General features: G+C 38.5%; 3 protein-coding genes across 6 annotated transcripts; 1 reads left to right on the forward strand and 2 right to left on the reverse strand.

Annotated features, from left to right (window-relative positions):
* Positions 1–45: 45 nt before the first annotated feature.
* On the reverse strand, positions 46–3,248 carry LOC119548072. The gene is made up of 4 exons (XM_037855160.1): positions 3,097–3,248; positions 2,945–3,036; positions 1,873–2,161; positions 46–1,807 (listed from the first exon to the last, which is right to left on the reverse strand). The coding sequence occupies exons 1-4, from the start codon at positions 3,102–3,104 to the stop codon at positions 130–132; spliced, it is 2,067 nt and encodes a 688-aa protein (XP_037711088.1). The 5' UTR covers positions 3,105–3,248; the 3' UTR covers positions 46–129.
* A 788-nt stretch (positions 3,249–4,036) lies between these two features.
* LOC119547031 lies at positions 4,037–16,069 on the forward strand. Of its 2 annotated transcripts, none has more exons than XM_037853704.1 (6): positions 4,037–4,815; positions 13,493–14,007; positions 14,552–14,746; positions 14,810–14,941; positions 15,007–15,265; positions 15,326–16,069. In XM_037853704.1, the coding sequence occupies exons 2-6, from the start codon at positions 13,663–13,665 to the stop codon at positions 15,517–15,519; spliced, it is 1,125 nt and encodes a 374-aa protein (XP_037709632.1). In that variant the 5' UTR covers positions 4,037–4,815; positions 13,493–13,662; the 3' UTR covers positions 15,520–16,069. The 2 variants fall into 2 exon arrangements, with proteins under 2 accessions (XP_037709632.1, XP_037709633.1); XM_037853705.1 differs by having other exon boundaries at positions 4,037–4,444.
* A 139-nt stretch (positions 16,070–16,208) lies between these two features.
* Positions 16,209–20,475, reverse strand: LOC119547030 (39S ribosomal protein L13, mitochondrial). Of its 3 annotated transcripts, XM_037853700.1 has the most exons (6): positions 20,343–20,475; positions 20,157–20,280; positions 18,367–18,593; positions 17,940–18,088; positions 16,797–17,864; positions 16,209–16,738 (listed from the first exon to the last, which is right to left on the reverse strand). In XM_037853700.1, the coding sequence occupies exons 1-6, from the start codon at positions 20,364–20,366 to the stop codon at positions 16,276–16,278; spliced, it is 2,055 nt and encodes a 684-aa protein (XP_037709628.1). In that variant the 5' UTR covers positions 20,367–20,475; the 3' UTR covers positions 16,209–16,275. The 3 variants fall into 3 exon arrangements, with proteins under 3 accessions (XP_037709628.1, XP_037709630.1, XP_037709631.1); XM_037853702.1 differs by lacking the exons at positions 20,157–20,280; positions 20,343–20,475 and adding an exon at positions 18,710–18,869; XM_037853703.1 differs by lacking the exons at positions 16,209–16,738; positions 16,797–17,864; positions 17,940–18,088; positions 18,367–18,593 and adding an exon at positions 19,209–19,639.
* Positions 20,476–20,781: the final 306 nt, after the last annotated feature.

Here is a 20,781-nt window from a genome sequence, read left to right on the forward strand (position 1 = left end):
AAGTACTTCGATATCTTTGATAAACTTTTTTGTAAGTAAAAACTATTTTTTTAAAGTTGGATAAATAATTTTCACTTCGTTTATATTATGCACATACATCAATATGAAGATGGGGAAGGTTATTTCTTATTATAGAGTTATTGTTTCCATATAATGATCGAAAGATCTTGTGATTATTGTGTGATCAGGTGCTAGATGTGTATCTGCCATCACAGCCAACCTATATTTGTCACCAAAGCGATGTAGATTTAGGGAAAGACAGGTCTTCGATTGTGGTGGCCGGAAGAGAAGAACATCCTGAACTTTCTGACCCCAAGCCGATTGAAACTCATTAGTGGCTCCGTAGATCTCAGTGATTGTGATGGGAAAGTTATATGAGAAGAAGTTAATGAAAATTTTCGTAATAACATGTGGGAAAAGGGATGTGAGAAGACTGTACTTTGTCTGACCAATAGAGGCTAAATATATTATGATCTGTTGCTTTCTAATTCTTTCAACAATCTGATGAAGTTCTCCAGCATGTTCAGCGTCTGGTTTTCTTAAAGGCAATTGCAAAAAGACCACGCCCCCAATGTTTTCGGATTTATCCCCAATGCGATCTGTAAAGTATCCCTTATCTATGGTTCTACAAGTGGTGTTTAGGAAATTGGGGACTTTCAAGTGTCCTGAGAATGTTTCAAAGTAATCGTGGACCGCACCAGCTAGGCAAGTCAAACTAAAGTCGGACTCTCTGAGATCATTACTGAATTTACCCTCATTGCGGGCCCTTAGTTGGGCGCCATTTATTGACCGCCCAAAAGAAACAATTTTCCTGCCTGCATACGATTTGGTATGTAGAATATTCAACTCTTTAGTTGGCTGCTCGATAAGGACCTCATAAATGTTTCTTGGAGCCTGGAAAAGCTCCCAAAGAATTTTGAAGAACTCCAAGTGAGCGTAGAGTAAGAGCGGTACATATAAATGAAGTCTCGCACAATAAGTTGAACTATACGAAGTTTGTCCCTTAATCAAGACATCACCGAATGCCAGGAGTTCACAGTACATGTGATAGGGTAGAAGCAAAACATGATTGAGATTAAGACGCCAAAGAAAACGGGTCCAAACCTTGGCCAAATTAGTAGGCTGCAAACTGTTATAGACGGCATTTCTGGCCACCCACCAATTAAGATTTCTTTGCTCTAACTCCCTATTCAAAAGCAATCGTACGGTTTGAAAACGACCCACTGGATTTCGATAGCTAACTGAACGTCTTTTGAGTTTCTTGAGCATTGAACGACTCCTTATATAGCCCAAAATCACATTTACCAGGACAATTACTATCAAAGAAGCCAACTGACTGAGGTTTCTAACTTGAATACTAGAAGTGGAGCCATCTGGAGTCTCAAGAGATTCGAATTCATAGATGAATTTCTGCCATCGGCATATGATAAGATGCATTATGTGACTAATCAATCTGCTGATGTGCTCGGGTTTTCGTACAAAACGTGAGAGTTGTTGATTCGAACTCTGACCTAATCCATCGTTCAGAGTCATCTCAATTTTCTTTTGTGGATCCTGCAGCAGAAGCATCTCACTCACATGCAGATCCTCCTCTTCGGCGATTATTAGGTGGTGTAGTTTGATAAGGATGTAGTAGGGTTGGCAGTTCTCCGCATTCGGGATCACAATTACCTGCCACTGGGGAAGATCGGAGGGTATATACTTGGTGGCCAGTTCGCTAACATACTCCTGAATATTCGATTCGGTGACTGGACGTCCTCGGTATTTGTGGGTATTGAGCAGGACGTGATTATTGATGTTGAAGCCACTTTAAAAAGGAAACAAAGGATAGTTATGATCTGTCATCAATTTCTTTATAACCGTAACACTTACCTACTATCATTCACCCACGCATAGTGTCCCCAACAAGAGACGAGTTTTTGACGCAGTTTGGGGAACCTTAGCATTCCAGTTTTATCCCTCACATCAGTTACATACTGGGCATAGGACATCTTGATCCGGTCGAAGTCACAATCTCCCTCCACTTGGAGAAGAAAGTGAAATATGCCCGCATTCTTTGGCGTGTCGATTAAAGTCCGGATCTTCTTGGACTTTGAGATAGTTAGGTTTGGGTACTTGATGCTCAGCACATAGTTGGATAGTTCATTGCCAAAATGGGCGCCTGAAAATATAGATAGGTATTTAAGATGTACAAGTTTAGTAGCTCATGAATTGATTTCACTTGTTACCACCTCTAGGGGCTTATTAAAATCTAGTGATTAAGTACATACAATAAAAGAAAGCAAAAACAAGAAATAATAACAAAGAATTTCAGTAGTGAGTTTCTCGAACATTAGATACCCGTTAATTGTAAAAGGAGGGATTTTTAAATTAAAAGAAAAATATCAAAGATTAAAGTTCAAAGTCATTATAATTTGTTGTAAACCCTAGAGCGAAAGTTCAACCCAATTACCTCGACAGTAAATAATTTTAATTTTATGACTTTTTGGGACCCCCCAAATAATAAGCTGATTAATTTAATCAATTCACAAGTGTACCCCATGAGAATGGGCCATCATTCCCAGCGATTACCGGGTATCAAGCAGCGAAGACTGGGCTTATCAATGGCAAATTTTATGAGTAATTCAGTTGGTCAAGGTTCGCTTGATCGCTTGTCTGGGTTCCGCAAAGGTGCAACAGGTAACCTGTATTATTTATAAACAAAAAGCTTATCTACTTTCTCCGAGACCCTCTCATTCTTTCTCTCATCAGCCCCATTTAAGTCTTGGGCTCCCATTAACAGATGATCCTTTGGCTGAGTGAGAATCGGTTAATCAACCCATGGATCGTTTATTTATATAGCCGCCCCTTTTGAAGTTATTGATTTATGTGGCTTATCAGTGAAGCAGCGCGTGTCGCGAATCGATGATCATCGATCACTGCAGGGGATATGTCGAACACTTACATAGAAGTGATAACAGCAATAGAGGCACCAGCATCAAAGCAACCACAAAGCAGAGCAGGGTCTTCAGCAACGACTTCAATTCCTGCCAGAAACTAAGGAATACAAAAGTATTGAAAAGATACTTACATATTTTAACTACTTCCTACACTTACCTCTCCATATTTTCCGGTTTCTATAAAATACTCATAAGAAATTGACTTCTAAGCTATATTTAGTATAGCTGCACCATATAGTATGTACACTTTCGATTCTTTGCTCTGCTTCTTATATTTCCAACAGCTCACACGTTCGTTTCTTCCAAAGTTTCCAGCACAACTGATCATTATAGACGAAGCTTCGTGTGAGATTCGCCTTATTGAGCGGCTTATCAGCTAATCAAAGGCGGCCGCTCTTTACTTGCACTGCAATAAAAAATTGATAAGAAGTAATTGCTGTTATCAAAATAATATATTTAAAGCGTCGGAATTTAAGTGAATGTACCTGATATTTAAAAACAAGGTTAAGCCTTTTAAATTTGTAGAGAAAATACAAAGTTGCAATTATTAAATATTTTCTAAATTTTGAAATTTGTCAAAATAAAACATAAATTCTATGAACTAAATTTATTATCCCTATAAGACCATTTTACAGTGTATTTTAATGGAACTTAAACTTTTAAGTTTATAAAATAAGTACATACGGTGAAAATTTATATTACACAGAGAAAATTATTCGACGTTTTAGGTGTCAATGTAGGGTCAAAACATTTTAAAAAGTAAAATAAAGTATTTCAGATAGCATGAATTAAAAAAAATGTGTATAAAACCTTTTACTTTTAAAAACGTTTCAGCCCTGTTCTTGAACCTAAAACTTTTGCTAGTTTCCTCTGTGTATTATTCCACTTTATATAACACAATTATTTTTTTTCCAGTGTAACCTCTCATTTTATTTCTGGGTATTAGTGACTTTCTGAGCTAGTTCCGCGAACTTTTGACGCCTCTGCAAAGGATGTACACGCAGTCTCTCTCTCTCTTTCTCTCCCTCTCTCTCTGTGACTTTCTCTGCTTTCTCAGCTTTCTTTTTGGGCTTCGAGACTCAGTCGTTTGCTGGCTTTTCACGCTGTCGGTCGTCGGTTTTTCCGGATTGTCCCTGCACTCACTTCTGTGTTGGTGTCGCGTTGTTTCGACGTCCGTTCTGCTGCTTTGCATTCGAACGCCCCCCGACCAGCCACGCCCCCCGAACAGCCCGACCGCCCAACCGCCCAACCGCCCCAATAATATCTCCGACGTGCGACTGTGTGAGTGTTTTAGCAAATGTTGAAAGGCAGTAGAAACGGCAGTAAAGGCAGCATGGCCCAAATGGTGGGGCGAGGGGCGCGGTGGTTGGCAAATGAAAAGCCCGTGGAAAGCCGTGCATACTGAGTAATGATTTTCGTGCGAGTGTGTGAAAATGAAAATTGTTTTGCTGAGCGTCTCAAATGAAACGGGCAAAATATAATTAAGCAACAAATGAAAATATAAGGTGTGCATAAAGATGAGTGCGAAATGTATAAGAAAAATTAAAACCGAATATTTTGAAAAGCAAAAAATAAATCCAGGAAATCACAAATAAAATGCCAGCTTCCCGTTTTGCACACATACATTCGAAAGGAAAACTGAAAGCTGATTTTGGCCCATGAATGAACTGACATTTAGTTGGGCAGAAGAGGAAGAAACACCATCACCACCACCCACTCACCCCCACACCAACACCATCACACACAAACACACACATGTGCAAAGGCAATTTTCAAAAGATTTTTGCTGGCCAAAAAATAAAGGAAATAGAAACGTGCCGCGCATTTGGAGGAGAAAAAAAATATATAAAAATACATATAGCTGGGAAATAAAAAGGTGGGTCAAGTGTAAATTTATTTAACTAGTTGTATACACGAACAGCCCACCCCCCGCCAGCAAACCCACCGAATTAACCGCCCAACTCCCACACAAAAATCGTAGCATGCTTTCCAGCGTTTGCCCTTCGCTTGCCCAAAAAAATATATCTCTGTTTGAGTGTGTGTATGTGTGTGCGTGTGTGCGTGTGATATAGTTGCCTCCTTCCTGTTGTTGTTGCCGCTGCCGTTTGTACATAAAAATAAATTATGGCCATGCCCCTAAAAATAGCAGCAGGAATTAGAAGGAGCAAGGATCGCTCGGCTCCTGCAGCAGCATAAATCATTATGTAGCCAAATGTCAATATAACACTTTGGGCCACACACACACACACACACCCTAAAAAAAGGATACTATGAGAGTAGACTAGCCAAGGCTGTATGTGTGTGTGGAGTTTGTTTGTGTTGGTGCAAGGTTCACCATCTGAATTGGTTCAATTGAACCAAGTTCACTGCTAAATAAAAAATAAATGAAAACCTATTTTTAACTATAAAATATGAGTAAATTTTCTTTAAGTTATTCATAGTTTTAGTAAAAATGTTTTTATTTATTTTTAATATTTATCTCAATATTTATTTAACATAATTTCATAAAGAAAAGAAGAATCGGTTTACGTTTATTACTAGGAAACCTTATTATTTACCCTTATAATTGATACTTTATAGCCTTAGTTAATTAACACTTATATTTATGAATGCCTATAATGAGGGGTACTTATTTTAATGACGACCTTAGTCGGAAATACCTATAATTAACTGAGGTAGTTATTATTTCATAGCATTTGTTTAGTTTGATGAACATCACACAAATTCACTTTTCCAAAATATATTCCCATAGGAATACTTATTATTTTAGTCAGTTATTCGATGTTCACCACATTTAATATCGGCATATTAAAATCAAAACTAAAAACTCTAAAAATCTTTTTTCAATACAGATTGTTTTCAATCCCACGCTTACACACACAAAGATACACAGGAAGTGACAGCTAGGAAGAGCCAAGAAGAAGAAGAAAGGGAAGAGCATGAGGAAGAGGAAGCAGATAGGAAAGTTTGTCTGTGAAAAACTCAGTCTGCAGCTATTTCACTTCCTTGAAATCCTTCGGCAGCCACAACAATAACTGTGGTGGCTCTCTCGCTTTTCCTCTCTCGCTGTTCTGCCTGTTTTTCCATTCAAATTTTCCTCTCCGCGCAGGCGCTTTTCCGCAGCCTCAACTCGTTCTTTCTTGATTTTCCTATGTTTTTGGCTTGGCTCATTTGTTTATTTTTAGTTTGCTGTCATAGAACCTCATTTTATCCCACCCACACATGTGGATTCGCTGTGTGCGTATGTGGCTGCGATTAAATGGCCGTTAGACTCTTGAGCCTTATTAATACGCCAAGATATTTGCAAAAGTTCTTAGTTGGCAAAGTCTCCTAATGCTTTTCCCTTTCTAGGCTCGCCCCCTTGACTTTCCCCTTTTGCTGGAAATTTGTAAAAAATGAAACTGGTTCAAGGTCGGCGAAACGAGGTTGTTGCACCGCCCGTTTACTATACCAAATGGGAGAGGGCTTAGGGATAATTAATTACAGTCGGGCTTAAAGGCATGATTTTAGTTGACCTAAAATAAATAACAATATATATATCGATAATATCGTAGCTATTAATATTATTCAAAGTCTTATAGAATTTGCTAAGTTTCCTTTTTATATGTATTGAACTATAGTTCCTTTAAACATCTACACCCACAAAATTTATTGGGTCAATTGGCCATTATAATAGTTAAATGAGCCCACCACATCAAATTGTCAATTTATCCAATGAAATAGTTACTCTCACAACAACAAAATACACACAACTTACTATTTAATGGTAGTTTTACTACTAAATAGTAACCAAAGACACAACATAACATATATCACTATTTTGAATGGTTGTTTACCATTTTTAAAAGTTACGTAACTTCCAAATTGGTAAATCTAACCAATGAAATAGTTACTCTCACAACAACAAAAAAAAAAAAACTTTTTTATGGAAGTTTTACTACTAAATAGTAACCAACATAACATACAACACTATTTTGAATAGTTGTTAGCCATATTTTAAAGTTACGTAACTTCCATATTGGTACTTTTTACCAATGAAATAGTTACTCTCATAACAACAAAATACACACAAAGTACTATTTAATGGTAGTTTTACTATTATATTATAACCAAAGACACAACATAACATACATAACTATTTTGAATAGTTCTTAAACCATTTTTAAAGTTACATAACTTCCATATTGGTAAATTTTACCCAAATTTTTTTTGTGTGTGTGCCTACTAATGTTCTTTAATTCATTTCCCCTACTCTTAGTACTCTTTGAAATAAATATATCTTGTAAACTTGTTCCCTATCAGGACCAACCCAAATAAATTTCATCTCAAAAATCTACAATACCTTCATTAATTTTAGAGGGTTCGCTTTACAGAATGAAAACTGTACTTGATAGCTTGCTGTCGAGTCGGTCAGCATTTGGGGTCAGTTCGCATTTAATAGCAGTGTTTACCCAGCGGGGAAAGGCGGGCACAGAAAATCCCAACAAAAGTGAAAACACCGGGGAGGGTTTGAGTGAAAACTAGGGGAAAGCGAAAAGGGGAAGGGGCCGGGGCTAGAGGACCCCTCGCGTGCTGCAACGTCCATGAAATGACGAGGCCTTCTTGCCTTTTTTATGGAGCTCACGTGTCAGGGGACGCCCCGAAAAGCTCAGGTAAAAGTGGTTTTAGTGACGGAGTGGGACTGAGGGGGTGTTCATTTCAGGAATCGCATAAACACATGATATGCTTAACAGACACCCACACACACGAACGAAATATAGATATATAAACGCTCTGAGGCCCAGATGGCTAAGTATCCCTGTAGGAGCTTACGTAATCCCGAAACGTGAGCCTTAATCACTTTCTTCTCAAGTTTCATGGACGCGGGGAAATCGGCAGGCAAAACTGAAGTGGAGTTTATGCAAGAGTTTCGCAAGAGGATCATGAGTTGCCACTGAACAGAAAGTCCTTTTTTCAGGCACTGAACATCATCTCATTAAAATTTAAGCTGGGATGGACGAGGTTATGCATTAGTTAATTTGTTTATCATACAATTTAAATTAATTTAAGTAATAACCAAAGTATGCTTATGTAAATAGCATTTTTAAAATGATGGTGTAAATGCCTCGCATGATTTTTGAATATTCGACAATGATGCCAGCAGTCTTAACACACAATTGCTGTACAAATGACATTACAATTATTTATTATTTACAATCTCATGCTCCTTAGAGTCCTTCAAATTTCACTAACCATTTTTAGAAAATCATTGCAACCCAAATTAAATACACTATACATCTACGGATTTCCTATTTTTATCCTAATAGAATAAGGAAATTCTGCTGTAAAATCCGCTTCCTGTCCCTTATTCGCATTTGGAATTCTGAGCACTGTCGCCCGGCAAACATTTCGATTCTCCTGTGATTTGGCGTGCCATTACCGTTAGTCACGTGCTCGCACCACTGAACCACCTAACCACCCCATTGCCACCCACTACTCCCCGTTCCGCCCCACTCCATATTGGAATCCCTGGAGTCAGGACCCGCATTCGGGACTCGTTGTCCTTTTTATGTGTGGCCTGGCAGCCTGGCGTTGCCTTAATTATCCTGGCATTGGTAATTATGCGACACAAAACAGAAGTGGGGCCATACATTAAACAGCAGCTTTTCAGAGACAGAGGGAAAGTGGGAAAAGAAGTTGGGAAGGATCTAAAGGTCACACAAAAAAAATTAAATTTAACTTCCTTTATTTGCAAATTATTTTAATAAATTTATAAGGTAATCAATTTATTCTTATTAAATAAAAAATGGGGATAAAATTATTTTTATATTTTAGTTTTATTTTTATTTTGAATCATATTCGTTTATATTTTCTCTAAACCTGTATACATTATTTCAAAGTTGGGTTTTTTTTATGAAGGAGATCTTTTAAATATACTTTTTCCGTTTTCATTACTAAAATTTAAAGTGTAAAAGTATGCACTCTCACATTTTTCTTTCGGTGCTAAAAATTCTTTAGTAAAGGGCGAAAAGTATGCTGCATTTTAATTAAAAATAGCCGCCGAGTGTCGCGACCCGGAAACGGAAGTTAGCAGGCGACAGGTGCCTGGCACCTCTGAACCCCTGCCCAGTTTTCTCCATTTTTTCAAGCCTCTTTCCCCTGATGAAATATTCATTTGTAATCGATAATTCCGCAAAAGAGCAAACATAGAGAAACATGCGGCGGCATAATAAGTAGGAAAAGGTCCCAGTTTTCCGCTTGCCTTCTACCACTTTTCCCCTGCATTTTCCAGCCGCATTGAATGCCGCCACGAATCGAGGACGATAGTCAACTTGTCTGCATCCAGCAACAAAACCAAAAATGTAGCAAAAAAAAACATGAAAATTCCAATATTTTAGCTAAAATGTATACGCAGCTCGGAAAAGTCCGTGGACTGTCCAACATTCACCCTATGCCATGTAATATATTGTTACAGCTCACTTGGCCATTAAGTTTTGCTCGTAGAGCAGTTTGTGTTTCGTATATACTATATTTCAGTCAATACATTATTAGGCTGGTAAAATTTGGTGTTGCTAAAGTTAGTTTAAAATTCATAAAGTTTTCGATTGCTTGGAAAGTTGGCTAATAATGGATAAGCTTGAGAATTGCCGGGTTTACAACTTTTAATATGCGTTGTAGGTCTTTTACACTCCATAATAATTATTTATAATATTTCTGTAAGACACAACTAGTCGAAAAATTATTTGGAAAATATAAAAAGAAAATAAATTATGAAACCTTTGTCTTATCCATAAATAAAAGTTTAATAATCAATGCATGCTTTTATTTCCAAATAACCACACGATATATATATTTATCTTTTTATCCCTGACCACAACAGTTTTTTGACTTTAACCGCATTTCAACTGCTCTCATAGCATTGACAAATCATTATGGTAATCTATATTAAACCAAATTGCCATACAGCAAGCCCAACGGACATCGGCCGACCGAGCGAGCCCCATTAAAAATTCTATTAAAAGTTATTTACGGCAACTTTGGTCCATTGAATGCGACAAAAGTTGCACACTGCCTGCCACAGCGAGTGTGTTTGTATTTGTATTTGTGTTTGGGGAGGGGGGGCACTCAACTCAAACAAAAAGCAACAAGAACCCAAAAGCATTGTCTATGCACGTTCATAAATAAGAAATGCAGCCGAGCCCACGTCGAGGGTCCAACCCTTGCAGTCCGCCCCCAACGCCCCAACCCTTTTGCCATTCATAAGGCCCCCTACTTGGTTCCCTGCGAGTCTAAACGCCAATTCCAATCCCCTTCATTGACAATAAATTTGCATACACAGCACTTGCACTTCCTGCAGACGTTGGCTCAAAAAGCGGGGCGAAAGTCGGAGCCCAACAGGAAGCCAAGTCAGTTTACATGCAGATCAGCATAATTGATTTCAAATTGAGCACTGGCAAAAACGATAATTTATGGTATAAGTAAGGAGCTTTAGAGCTCAACTATCATAAAAGCTGTTTTACTGCATAGATTCTTGGCTAGTTAAACCATGCACTTAGGTCATTTAATCAAAGAACACCTTATTTAGGGGAAAACAACTTTGGTTTTGTGAGGGTTAAGGTGTTTTAATCTTTTAGTTATTAAATGGAAATGTATCAAATAACTCTTATTTAGGGTCTCTGATATAAGCATTTAATATTAAAACTAAAGACTTTTTAGTACAATCTATCATAGCTAAAGGTAAAATAGGTTTTAAAAATATTAAACTATATTTAAAATATGTTTTTCATAATGTTTCGATAAACATAAATTTTCTGTACCAGTAGCCAACGTCAATTTAAAATTCAATTAGATTATGTTTAATTAATTTATTATTAACCATTCAGATTTGTATCCCATCTGAAATAAAATTAAACGGCCTAATAAACCTATTAATTGAATTTTAACGAGCATGTGTTGAATTAATATTTATTACGAGTGTTAAAATGAGTGAAAGCGGCAGGCAGACACGTTAATTGGATAAAAATATGAATGTAATTAATTTCTTTCTGTGTGTGAAATTAAGCGTGACAAAAACTCGAGAAAGGGGGGCTGCAGGTGAAGGGCTTAATGTCTGGCAATCGATGGGCAAATTGGATAAGATAGGGCATGTCCTTTGCGAGAGATGTGCCGACAAGGACTCTCATTAGGCACTCGAGCAGCATCGGGAGATTATGTGCAGCGATAATAGACAGAGATAAGGGCGTGGATAGGGGGCGGTCACAAAGGGGGCGGGGCCGGGGCAGGGGCTGAGAACCCAGACCGGAGGCTGAGGACATTCGGGCGCTAAAACTAGAGCAAGGACAACACGAACAGCACCACCAACAAAAACTTCACAAAAACTACACAGAGAGGGAGAGAGAGAGAGACAAGGATATTTGGCCAGAAAGAGAGAGAACAAATTGTTACATTGCCTGTCCGGAGAGGGAAATACCTACACACAGATGTGTGTTGTTGTGCCATTCCGACCCCCAACCCCGAACCCCCAAACACCCTTCCCATCCTGCGCTCTTCCTGTCCAGCTGCATTTCTCATGTCCTGCTGCTCGGAGTCCTTGTGCTGCTGCTAAAACAACAAGGAAAACAGTGGGAAAAGCAGCAGGACAACTGACAACAAGGAGCATAAGCTACCTTCAGCTGTGTCCTGATTATGACAGCTCGAGGAAAATGCGGCCGGACAGCTGAAAATTGTTCAAATTCTCCACGGAGTTGGGCTTTCGTGTAGCTCTCACACTTACACATTCCTCATGTCTGTGTTAATTGCCAAAGTATTAGTCTGTGCCTGTGTATGTGTGAGTGACATAAAAAATGCTCAGCAGAATTTCGTTGCATACACGCAGGGGCAAAGGGAAAAAGCATCGACATTGTCGATGGGGAAAATCGAGATGGGAAACTGGGAAAAGGGAGAGAAAAGGGGAAAAGGGGAAAAGAGATCCGGCAGCACACACAAAAACCAATTCGATTTAATTTCCAGTTGGCAGCCACCTCATCTGGTAGGTAGACTATCGAAACCTCGCATCAGACGCAATTAAAAATAATAAATGAAACAATGCGGGCAGAAACCGCCAGCCAAGTTACTCTAATGGGAATTTCAATGATTAATGAAAGAGGGAAAATAGTTCCAGGGGATTTAATGAATGATTATATAAATTGGCGAGATTTAATAGAAAACTTTAAGGGTGAATAAATTAAATATTTAATATCATTCTCAACTCATCTCAATTTAAATATTTATTAAGTTAATATTATGCAAGTTAGTTCACAAATAAATATACTTCGAATAAATTCATTTCATTTAATTTGTGAATTTTTTAAATAAAAATAATAACTTAATCAGTGCGGGCAGAAACCACCAGCCAAGTTACTCTAATGGGAATTTCAATGATTAATGAACGAGGAAAAATAGTTTCAGGGGATTTAATGAACGATTATACAAATTGAAGCGATTTAATAGAAAACTTTAAGGGTGATTTATTTAAATATTCAATATCAACCTCAACTCATCTCGATTTGAATATTTATTAACTTAATATAACGAAATTTAGTTATGATATATAATAAATATACATCGTATAAACTCATTTCACTAACTTTTGTTAATTTAAAAAGTATGGTTTGTTTCTGGTATATTTATAAACAAAGGCCCTTATATTTAAATGTGCTTTGCAGTTTACAAGCCTCCAGCCTATTGGTATGCTAAACGGGTTCCTTCGTTTTAAGTGCAGAAACATTCCTATACATTACCGACATCATTGTGATTTTTAATTTATGATACTTTCATATCACACCATATGGTTACCCTTTCCTTTCGGTTAAACTCCTTCGTTCTTTATTTCTTTATAAACGTATTTTCTGGGAAAGTTGTGGCATCCCGCAGGCAGGGAAAGCGTATTCAGATTGGCAGCACCCTGGGGGATTTTACCGCGGCGCGTCTTTACTGCGGCCCACATGGCGTATGAGTGACAGCCAGGCAGCGGCGCCGTCAAAGTCGTCGACGAGTCATATCAAATTACCGTTATGGTTATGCAGAGGCGGAGGTAATGAAGGGGGTGGTGTCATGTGGAGGGGTCAGAGGGGACAGGACATCTAATGAGTGTCGTGGGCAAGCCGAAGCCGCCTGGCAGTTATCAATTTCTATAGCATAGCAAATGGAGCAGAGCGTTCAGAACTCATTTGCTTTCGTTTTTCCCTTCTACGCATGTTCTAATAAAATAATATAAAGAAATATTATAAAATGAAAAATACACTTAAAAGATGTATATCATGAAAATTATTTAAAGAGACTTTTACCAGAAAAATTAAAACGAATAAAAACCTAGAATATTAGTTTACAATATTTTGTAGGTTTGAAAATAAAGTATTAACACTGGCACGAAATATATACATAAGTATTAATACCTTTTTATAAAAGCTATAATTTTAAGTTTTCTAATAATAATTTATATGTCTAAATATTTTTTCCTGTATTTTTTAGATAATACCATATATTTATTTATTGTTTTGCATATTTTTAAACTTTCCCATTTTTTATCTCTGCAGCTACTAAGATAATTAAGAGAGAAGAAGAGACCTCGAGGAAGGAGAGAAAGAGACCAAAATACACAGAGTGAAAGGGAGAGAGAGAGAGAGAGAGAGGAGGACGTGGGCGCGCAGTTTTTGACAGTTGAGGGGCAACCATCGGTGATGTGGGACACATCCCGCCACGGGCAATGCAACAACCCCAACGTTATATACCGTCTGTATCTGATCTATATGGCACGGACGAGATAGAACTGCTGCTGGACGAGATTCGGGAGCTGGAGCTGGAGCCGGTCTGCTGTCAGCTGGACGATGAGCAGGACTTTGAGATAGCTGGCAGCAGGGCCGGCGAGCTCTCCCACTCGCACTCGCACTCGTTGTCCCTGGAATCCCCCCTCGGAACCTGCACCTCCTGGGACTCCCATGCCAACTACAAGCAGAGGGGCGGCCACACCCCCCTGCCCTGGGGCGTCGCCCTTCACTGTGATCCGCAACACTTGAAATCGCCTACAGGGATTGTGCGCATACTATTGGTGGTGAGTTCGAGGCAGGAAGAAGTCAAGCGAGGGGTTTCCTAATTATATCAAAATAGGATTAGGCTATTAAAAAAAATATACACAAGCCAATTTACATAATTTAAAATTGTATAGGGGAACTTATATCCGAAATTGTAAACATACCTTAAATTAGATTATTTCATTCATATACTTTAAGCCCGTAAAAGAATTATCTTAGGGATTTAATAATACTAAACTCGTTGAGTCTAATAAATAGGTATATTAAAAATGTTTTTTAAAATCAAATTTTAAGGCTTTGATATTGGTTAATTTAAAATAGAGTTTACTATAATAAATTGGTATCAAATAAATATTAGTGTATTAAAAATTTTATTTAAATCAAATCAAAAATCAAATAGAGTTTACTACAATCATATTAGAGTTATAGTTCTAGATTTTTGAATAACCTGTTTAAAATTTTCATAATTCCTGATACACCTACTTATGAGTTTTTAGAAAAATAAATCCTCTTAAGATCCTTGAGGATACGTTTTTTTAATAACCTATTTTCCCTGTTTACCAGTTATCCTCGGCCGCCTGTCTAGCCTGCGAATGTTCCGCGGGCACCGTACAGGTGGGCCTCTTTCTACTGCCACTCATCGGACGCCTGAGGCTGATGGTCTTCTGTGCGCTCTTTTCGCTACTCATCACATGTCTCATGCTCTTTCTGGATATATCGCACATAGCTCTCATGTTTCCATTCAATTGGACTAAAGTGGTAAGTAAATTGGTAATATAAGCTAAGCCATATACCTCAAAATATTTAATTTCTTATAAACAGAACACGTGGATGTACCTGAGTATTGGTTTGATATTTATTTTGAGCTCCACGCTGCTTGTTCACATGGTGCTCTATGCCACTGAATACACATGGGTGTCCAAGCATTCCAAGGACACGCTGCTGGCGACTGGAGTAAGACTTAAAAACCTATATATTTATAATATATTATATTAATTAAATATATCTTAAACTATTAGATAATTGGCTATTTGTGCGCCCTGGAGGCATTTCTTCTGTCGGGCATCGCATCCTGGCCATGGACTCAGTACCGTCAGGTGCCCGACGATGCCAGCGAATTGTTTATCGAGGATCGCGAGATGACGCCGATGAGTCCCATTAATTGTAGCACCGATCTGCAGGCGACGCCATATCATCACAATGGCAATGCCACTTCGTCGGATCTATATAACCAACAACAACAACAATCGTCCTATAATCAAAAGCCTTATATACCTGGTAAGAGACAATACTTTTTAAATTAAGTAACAGATGGGTAATAATAAACATTTCCTTCAGCCAAACGACCCAATGAGCTCAACAATCAGCGTCCAGCATTGGGTCACACACAAACCGCACGGTCGAAACCCAATCAGCGCTATAGAGAGGGCTACCACTATCACACATCCCGCCAGAGTCCCACTTTCGTGCTGGGCGATGATCAGGGTGCCGGTCCATCCACGTCCCGTTCCAATGATAATTCTAGTGCGTGATAGTTTTTAAATCCTCTGCCAGATGAACAGCGACGAGAAATCGACCAGGCGACCGAGGAAAGGGAATAATTACAGAGATCTCTCAGCTATAAAATTGGAGAAAAATTAATTGGAAGCATGTTGAAGCATTTTGGTCAATGTAAGAAGTGAAAAAACAAAATTGTTAATTAGTTTAAAAACCACAAGCAAAACTCGTCGGGATTAGAAGTTGAGACACCAACAGAGAAAATATTTAAGCAGCCGAGCAAAGCAAACAATAATAAATTTAATATATTGTGTGTGTATGTGTACTACAAGCCGAGAGAGAAATTTAAAGAATTTAAACAACAAGAAAATTTGAAACGAAGATCAACCTGATCGACGCCCATTTGATTAGTTATACGAACACCAAAACCTTTGAAATTGGTCAATGTTGAGCTATAACTATTACAAAAAAGAGAAAATTCAATTGGTAATAATACGGTATCAAGGTAACGCGAAAATTGCAAGCAAAATTGAAGATTAGAAATTACAATGAGCATGGAAATGGAAATCAACTTGTTATAAACGTAGTTTTGCTTATTTTTTAATAAAAACAAATAATTCAAGAAAAACGAAACAATATGAATTTTATGAATCGATTTATGGAGCATTGAATTTAAATGGAATTTTATTTTAACTTCTCTTTGATGCCAACCAAATCCAATCACTTTTAGTTGCGCAACAAGTTTATTGTTTAATTTAGAAGTTTAAAAAATGCATTAGTCAGACTTAAATTTACTTCAATCCCAGATCCTTCTCAATTGTGTGCGAGCACACGGCCATCATCTGATCCTTGACGCTGACAAAGTTGCGAATAGCAGCGGGCTTGGCTTCCGGCCAGCCAGCCAGATCACGGTAGATAGGGCGACAGAACTTCATGCGGAAATTGGAGTTGGCAAATTCAAGAACCTCATCCAGACGCTTGGCCAAACGGGCACGAATAATCAAACGGTTGAGACGGAAGCGAACCTCGGCGTTCTTGGAACTCTTCAAGTTGTATGTGGCTTCCAGAAGCTCAATCTTACGCTCAGTCAAATCAACAATATCCTTGCTTTCGATAAGTTTGCCCAGAAAATCAATGAGCTGGTGAATGGAAATGTTCTGCTTGATCTCTGCGCTGTCGGTCAGTTCAGCGACACTCTTGGAGCTCCAGAGAGTGGCCAATTCCTTGGTCACATTAGCCAGCGACTCGTCGAATCTAAAATATTTTAAAAAGTATTAACAATAAGTTAAGTTTCCTGAACAGCAAAAATTACTTGGGGATAATTGGCGGCATTCCCTCCGTGGTCAGCCACAAATCCCAGTCGACCGCGCTTAGTTTATCCTTCTTGTCGGTATCAATGAAATAGTCATACAAAGCACTCTTAAAATCATTTGTCTCAATCGATTTGTAGGCGAATTTCTTCAGGTAATCCCGCAGGAAAGGCTCGAAAACGGTGGGGCCGCCAAACAAATCCTCCAAATAACGCAGGAATGTGGAACCCTTGATGTAAGGCACTGAGGAGAAAGCATCATCGGGTCCGCAGTTAGACAGATCCACCACCAGTTTGGTCAGCTCGGGTGTCTTATCGAGTTGAGTGCGGATGCATTCCTGCAGATCGGTAAGATTACTGAGCATTTTGAAGTCCAGCTCCTTGGCGCCCTGCATTCTTCCCACGATCTTGGACTCCACGAACACAGTGAAGCCCTCGTTCAACCAGAAGTGTTCGAAGTTCTTGTTGGTCACCAGATTACCAGTCCAGCTGTGGGCAATCTCGTGGGCCACAACATCAGCCAGGGATTTATCGCCGGCCAAAAGAGTTGGGGTCACGAAAGTCAGGCAGGGATTTTCCATGCCACCGTATGGAAACGATGGAGGCATCACCAGCAGATCATACTGCTTCCAGACATAAGGACCGCACAAATCAGAGGCAGTCTTCAACATGGTGGCTGTTTCGGAAAACTCCTCGGCACAGGCATCCACAATGGCTTCCTCTGCCCAGACATTCGAGTTTTCTCCAAGCGGGCGGGAAACTAACTTGCCAATAGCAATGGCCACCAGATAGGCGGGAATGGGAACCTCCTGCTTGAAGTGCGTCTTTCCAGCCTCCTTCTTATCGATGAGGGCGCTCATCAGAGCAGTCAGCTCACTGGGATGCTCCACTGTGGCATCATAGGTAAACTTAACTGCCGGCGTATCCTGGCAGGGAATCACCGAGCGGGCATGGATCGCCTGGCACTGGGAGAACATATAGGGATGCTCTTTGCCCAAAGTCTGGGTGGGATTCAGCCACTGCAGCCCACTGGCGCTGCTCGACGTCTCGTAATCGATGCGAACATTGAGGCTACATAAGAAGTGAAGTATTCCAGATTATTTATGAGTCCCATATAGATTAGATTATCCATCGCTGTCGTTTTACCTGCCCTTAGCCGTTCCAGATGGCAACTCCAGCGTTAGCTTCTGACCAATATCATCGATGGCATCGCTTATAAAATAGTTGATCGGTAGTTCACTGCCTCCGGCTAACAACGTGGCATTGGTTACATTGATATCACGAACATCCAGGAGCTACAAATTAAAATGGAAAGTAAAACATTAGGATGAAGTAATATTAAAGGTGTGAATCGAAAGTATTGGATCATTCCTTTGTAAGTCACTGTAAAAACTCAAAAGTATAAATAACAATTGATAATAGGTGACAATATTTTTTACTCTTTGCTTAACTATATCCATAATCTTTGTGTTATTATCCCAATCTTACATGGGAACTTCTTTTGCCGTAACAAATCCTTTCTAGCACTATTTCTATACAAATCCCTTTAGTAATAAAGACTAACAATACTCACAATCTTATCGAGACTAGCAGTCAGAACTTTAAAGCGATGGAGCACACTTCCTTGAAGTTTGGTGGCCCCAAAATCGACTTTCCAGTTAAGAACACTGTGCTCCGTGGTGATCAAATCCGGTTGCGAGTAGGAACTAGGATCAACGTTTCCCAAGCGACCCATATTGCGTTTCTGTATCTGGTAAATCGGGAGTAGTTTGTGTGAAGTGCACAAGCTGCGAGTGGAGACTGAAAAACAATGGAAGACATTTATGTTTAAATACTTTACTTTCTGCGATAATGCTTATCGTTAAAGACAATAAAAATCGGCCGCCGATAAGCCAAAAGCTGTGGTTAAATTGTACCAGCAGTTGGTGGTTTTAGATAATTCCGTTCAGTGATGACCGCACTTTCTGTATATTAAGTATATTTGAGTAGGCGTCGTCGCCCGAGATGGATGCAAAATGAAGCAATACGAATGAGATGAGTAAATTGCAATTCACTGCCGCACAGCCGGTAAATATAAGGGTTGTCAAGAGTTTCAAAATGTAGTAAATAACAAGTTTTTATGAAATAAATAAGGCTCAGTGGAAAAATAAGCCTATAAAGTATATTTAATGTCGTGATTTTGAGGTTTTCTTTGATTTTAGTTATTTTATTTTAAATAATATAGCTCTTACAAATTAACTTGACATTTTAAAACCTGGCATCCCTTTTTGCAAAGTATTGCCAACCCAAAAAAAGGTTCTGTTTTTATGGGGGTGAAGTCGCCTAGATGATACCGTAGAAAAATATTAAAAAATAAAAGGGAATTATTTTGATTTTGTACTTATAAATCACAATAAAACAATGCATTTTTTTCACATTTTATGTATATCTTAATTACAATGATTTTCAAACAACAAATCAACGCAAAATGTAATCCTTGGGATAATCCATAATGTTGGGGAAATTCTCCAGCGTTTCCTTGTCTATGTGATCCAATCGCTGGGGAATTGAGCGCGGTGTGCGGATCTGATTTGTGACATTCTGCAGGATTTCCTCGGGAACTTGATCGTCCGCGAATAAATGCAATCTTTGCATGGTGTGTCTGCGCTGCAGATTTCCGTGCATCGAGTTGTAGACAGCCTTTTTCATCACCATCGTGGGATCCTTTTCGTGCAGCTGCCACGCCAGGGTCCACGAGGCTCCGCCAGGATATCCGGTGTGATGGAAGTAAACCCTCTTAACCCACTCGTCTCCGGGCAGAGCGATTTCCCGCGTATTGATCAGCACCACATGGTCACCGCAGTCATCTGGAAAATTGCATTTACGGGTTTTAATTGGATCACCTTGGAGGATAACTTGCTTAGCCTAAAAGAACAATAATCGCCGGTCAGAAAGGGTATTATAACTAAATGGTAGTTCAGTTGCAGTTAAAATAATAGTGTCGGTTTTGTTAGGGAATAAATAATAAATTACTATAATAGAAAATGTATTGAACTTTAAAAGTATTTATATTCTTATCGAAAAAGTTAAAAATGCTTTAAAACATGCAGGATATCAGATAATAACTGTATAAATTTGAATTTTATATATTTTCTATTATTAAGGTGTTCCTCCTACTATTTTAATCGCAAACTGAATGATCAAATAATTACCATTTTCAAATACTCATTTATTTGTTTTCATTTTTTATTGGCAACAGCAACAACAACTAAGAAAACACGCCGGTGATGTAATGACACACGAAATGCGTACATAAAACCGCGAATTTCACATACTTATCGTATATAAACTAAACAAAAGACTAGATTGATAGGTAATACGTACTCATGGGATGATATATGGGCTTTTGCAGGCCCATTAAATGGGTTTTAACCAATTTAGCGGACTCGAAGGGATTCTGCCAAGTGCAATCGTAAATGTGCCAAGTGCGAGCGAATGTTGCCCATTGCTAAATTGTTGGGAAGATTAAATGATTAACGATTGTAGATTACAGTTAAAACAATTACTTACCTGCACACGCTTGGCAATAGACATTTTGAACTATTTTTAATTGAAAAATATTCTTAAAAGAAAATAAATAATTTTTCAGCTGGCAGCCAGTGTGACCACTGTTCGAATCATTAAAAATAACGTCTTATTGACTATTGAAAATGTACTAAAATATACTTAAAAATGAGAAATATGCCTAGTAAGGTTCACGACCACAGTCGAGGTACCAACCACGGTTTTAGATCCATATCCGGTTCGAGTCTTTGCTAATTATAATTTTTTAGTTCGGAATAACGGATATTCAAAATTTAAACAAAATAGGCAATTAAAAATGTTCATGAATCGAAGTAATTGATAAAACTAAACACATTTCGATAGCTATTTCTGAAAATTTTTATTTATTTATATAAAATTTTAAATTTATTTATTATTGAAGATGTGAAAACTTGTGCTCCATTTT

The sequence above is a fragment of the Drosophila subpulchrella genome, chromosome 2L (genome assembly GCF_014743375.2).
Source record: "Drosophila subpulchrella strain 33 F10 #4 breed RU33 chromosome 2L, RU_Dsub_v1.1 Primary Assembly, whole genome shotgun sequence".
NCBI lineage: Eukaryota > Metazoa > Arthropoda > Insecta > Diptera > Drosophilidae > Drosophila > Drosophila subpulchrella.

Coding starts and splice junctions, on each gene's coding strand:
- LOC119548072 (XM_037855160.1), bottom strand. Junction 2,162..2,944: donor ATTGCTGTTATCACTTCTAT/GTAAGTGTTCGA, acceptor CTATATTTTCAG/GCGCCCATTTTGGCAATGAA. Junction 1,808..1,872: donor GCGTGGGTGAATGATAGTAG/GTAAGTGTTACG, acceptor TCCTTTTTAAAG/TGGCTTCAACATCAATAATC.
- LOC119547031 (XM_037853704.1), top strand. CDS start 13,663: ATGCAACAACCCCAACGTTATATACCGTCTGTATCTGATCTATATGGC. Junction 14,008..14,551: donor TTGTGCGCATACTATTGGTG/GTGAGTTCGAGG, acceptor CCTGTTTACCAG/TTATCCTCGGCCGCCTGTCT. Junction 14,747..14,809: donor CATTCAATTGGACTAAAGTG/GTAAGTAAATTG, acceptor TCTTATAAACAG/AACACGTGGATGTACCTGAG.
- LOC119547030 (XM_037853700.1), bottom strand. CDS start 20,366: ATGTCTATTGCCAAGCGTGTGCAG. Junction 20,281..20,342: donor CTATTGCCAAGCGTGTGCAG/GTAAGTAATTGT, acceptor CCAACAATTTAG/CAATGGGCAACATTCGCTCG. Junction 18,089..18,366: donor CTGCTAGTCTCGATAAGATT/GTGAGTATTGTT, acceptor TTTAATTTGTAG/CTCCTGGATGTTCGTGATAT.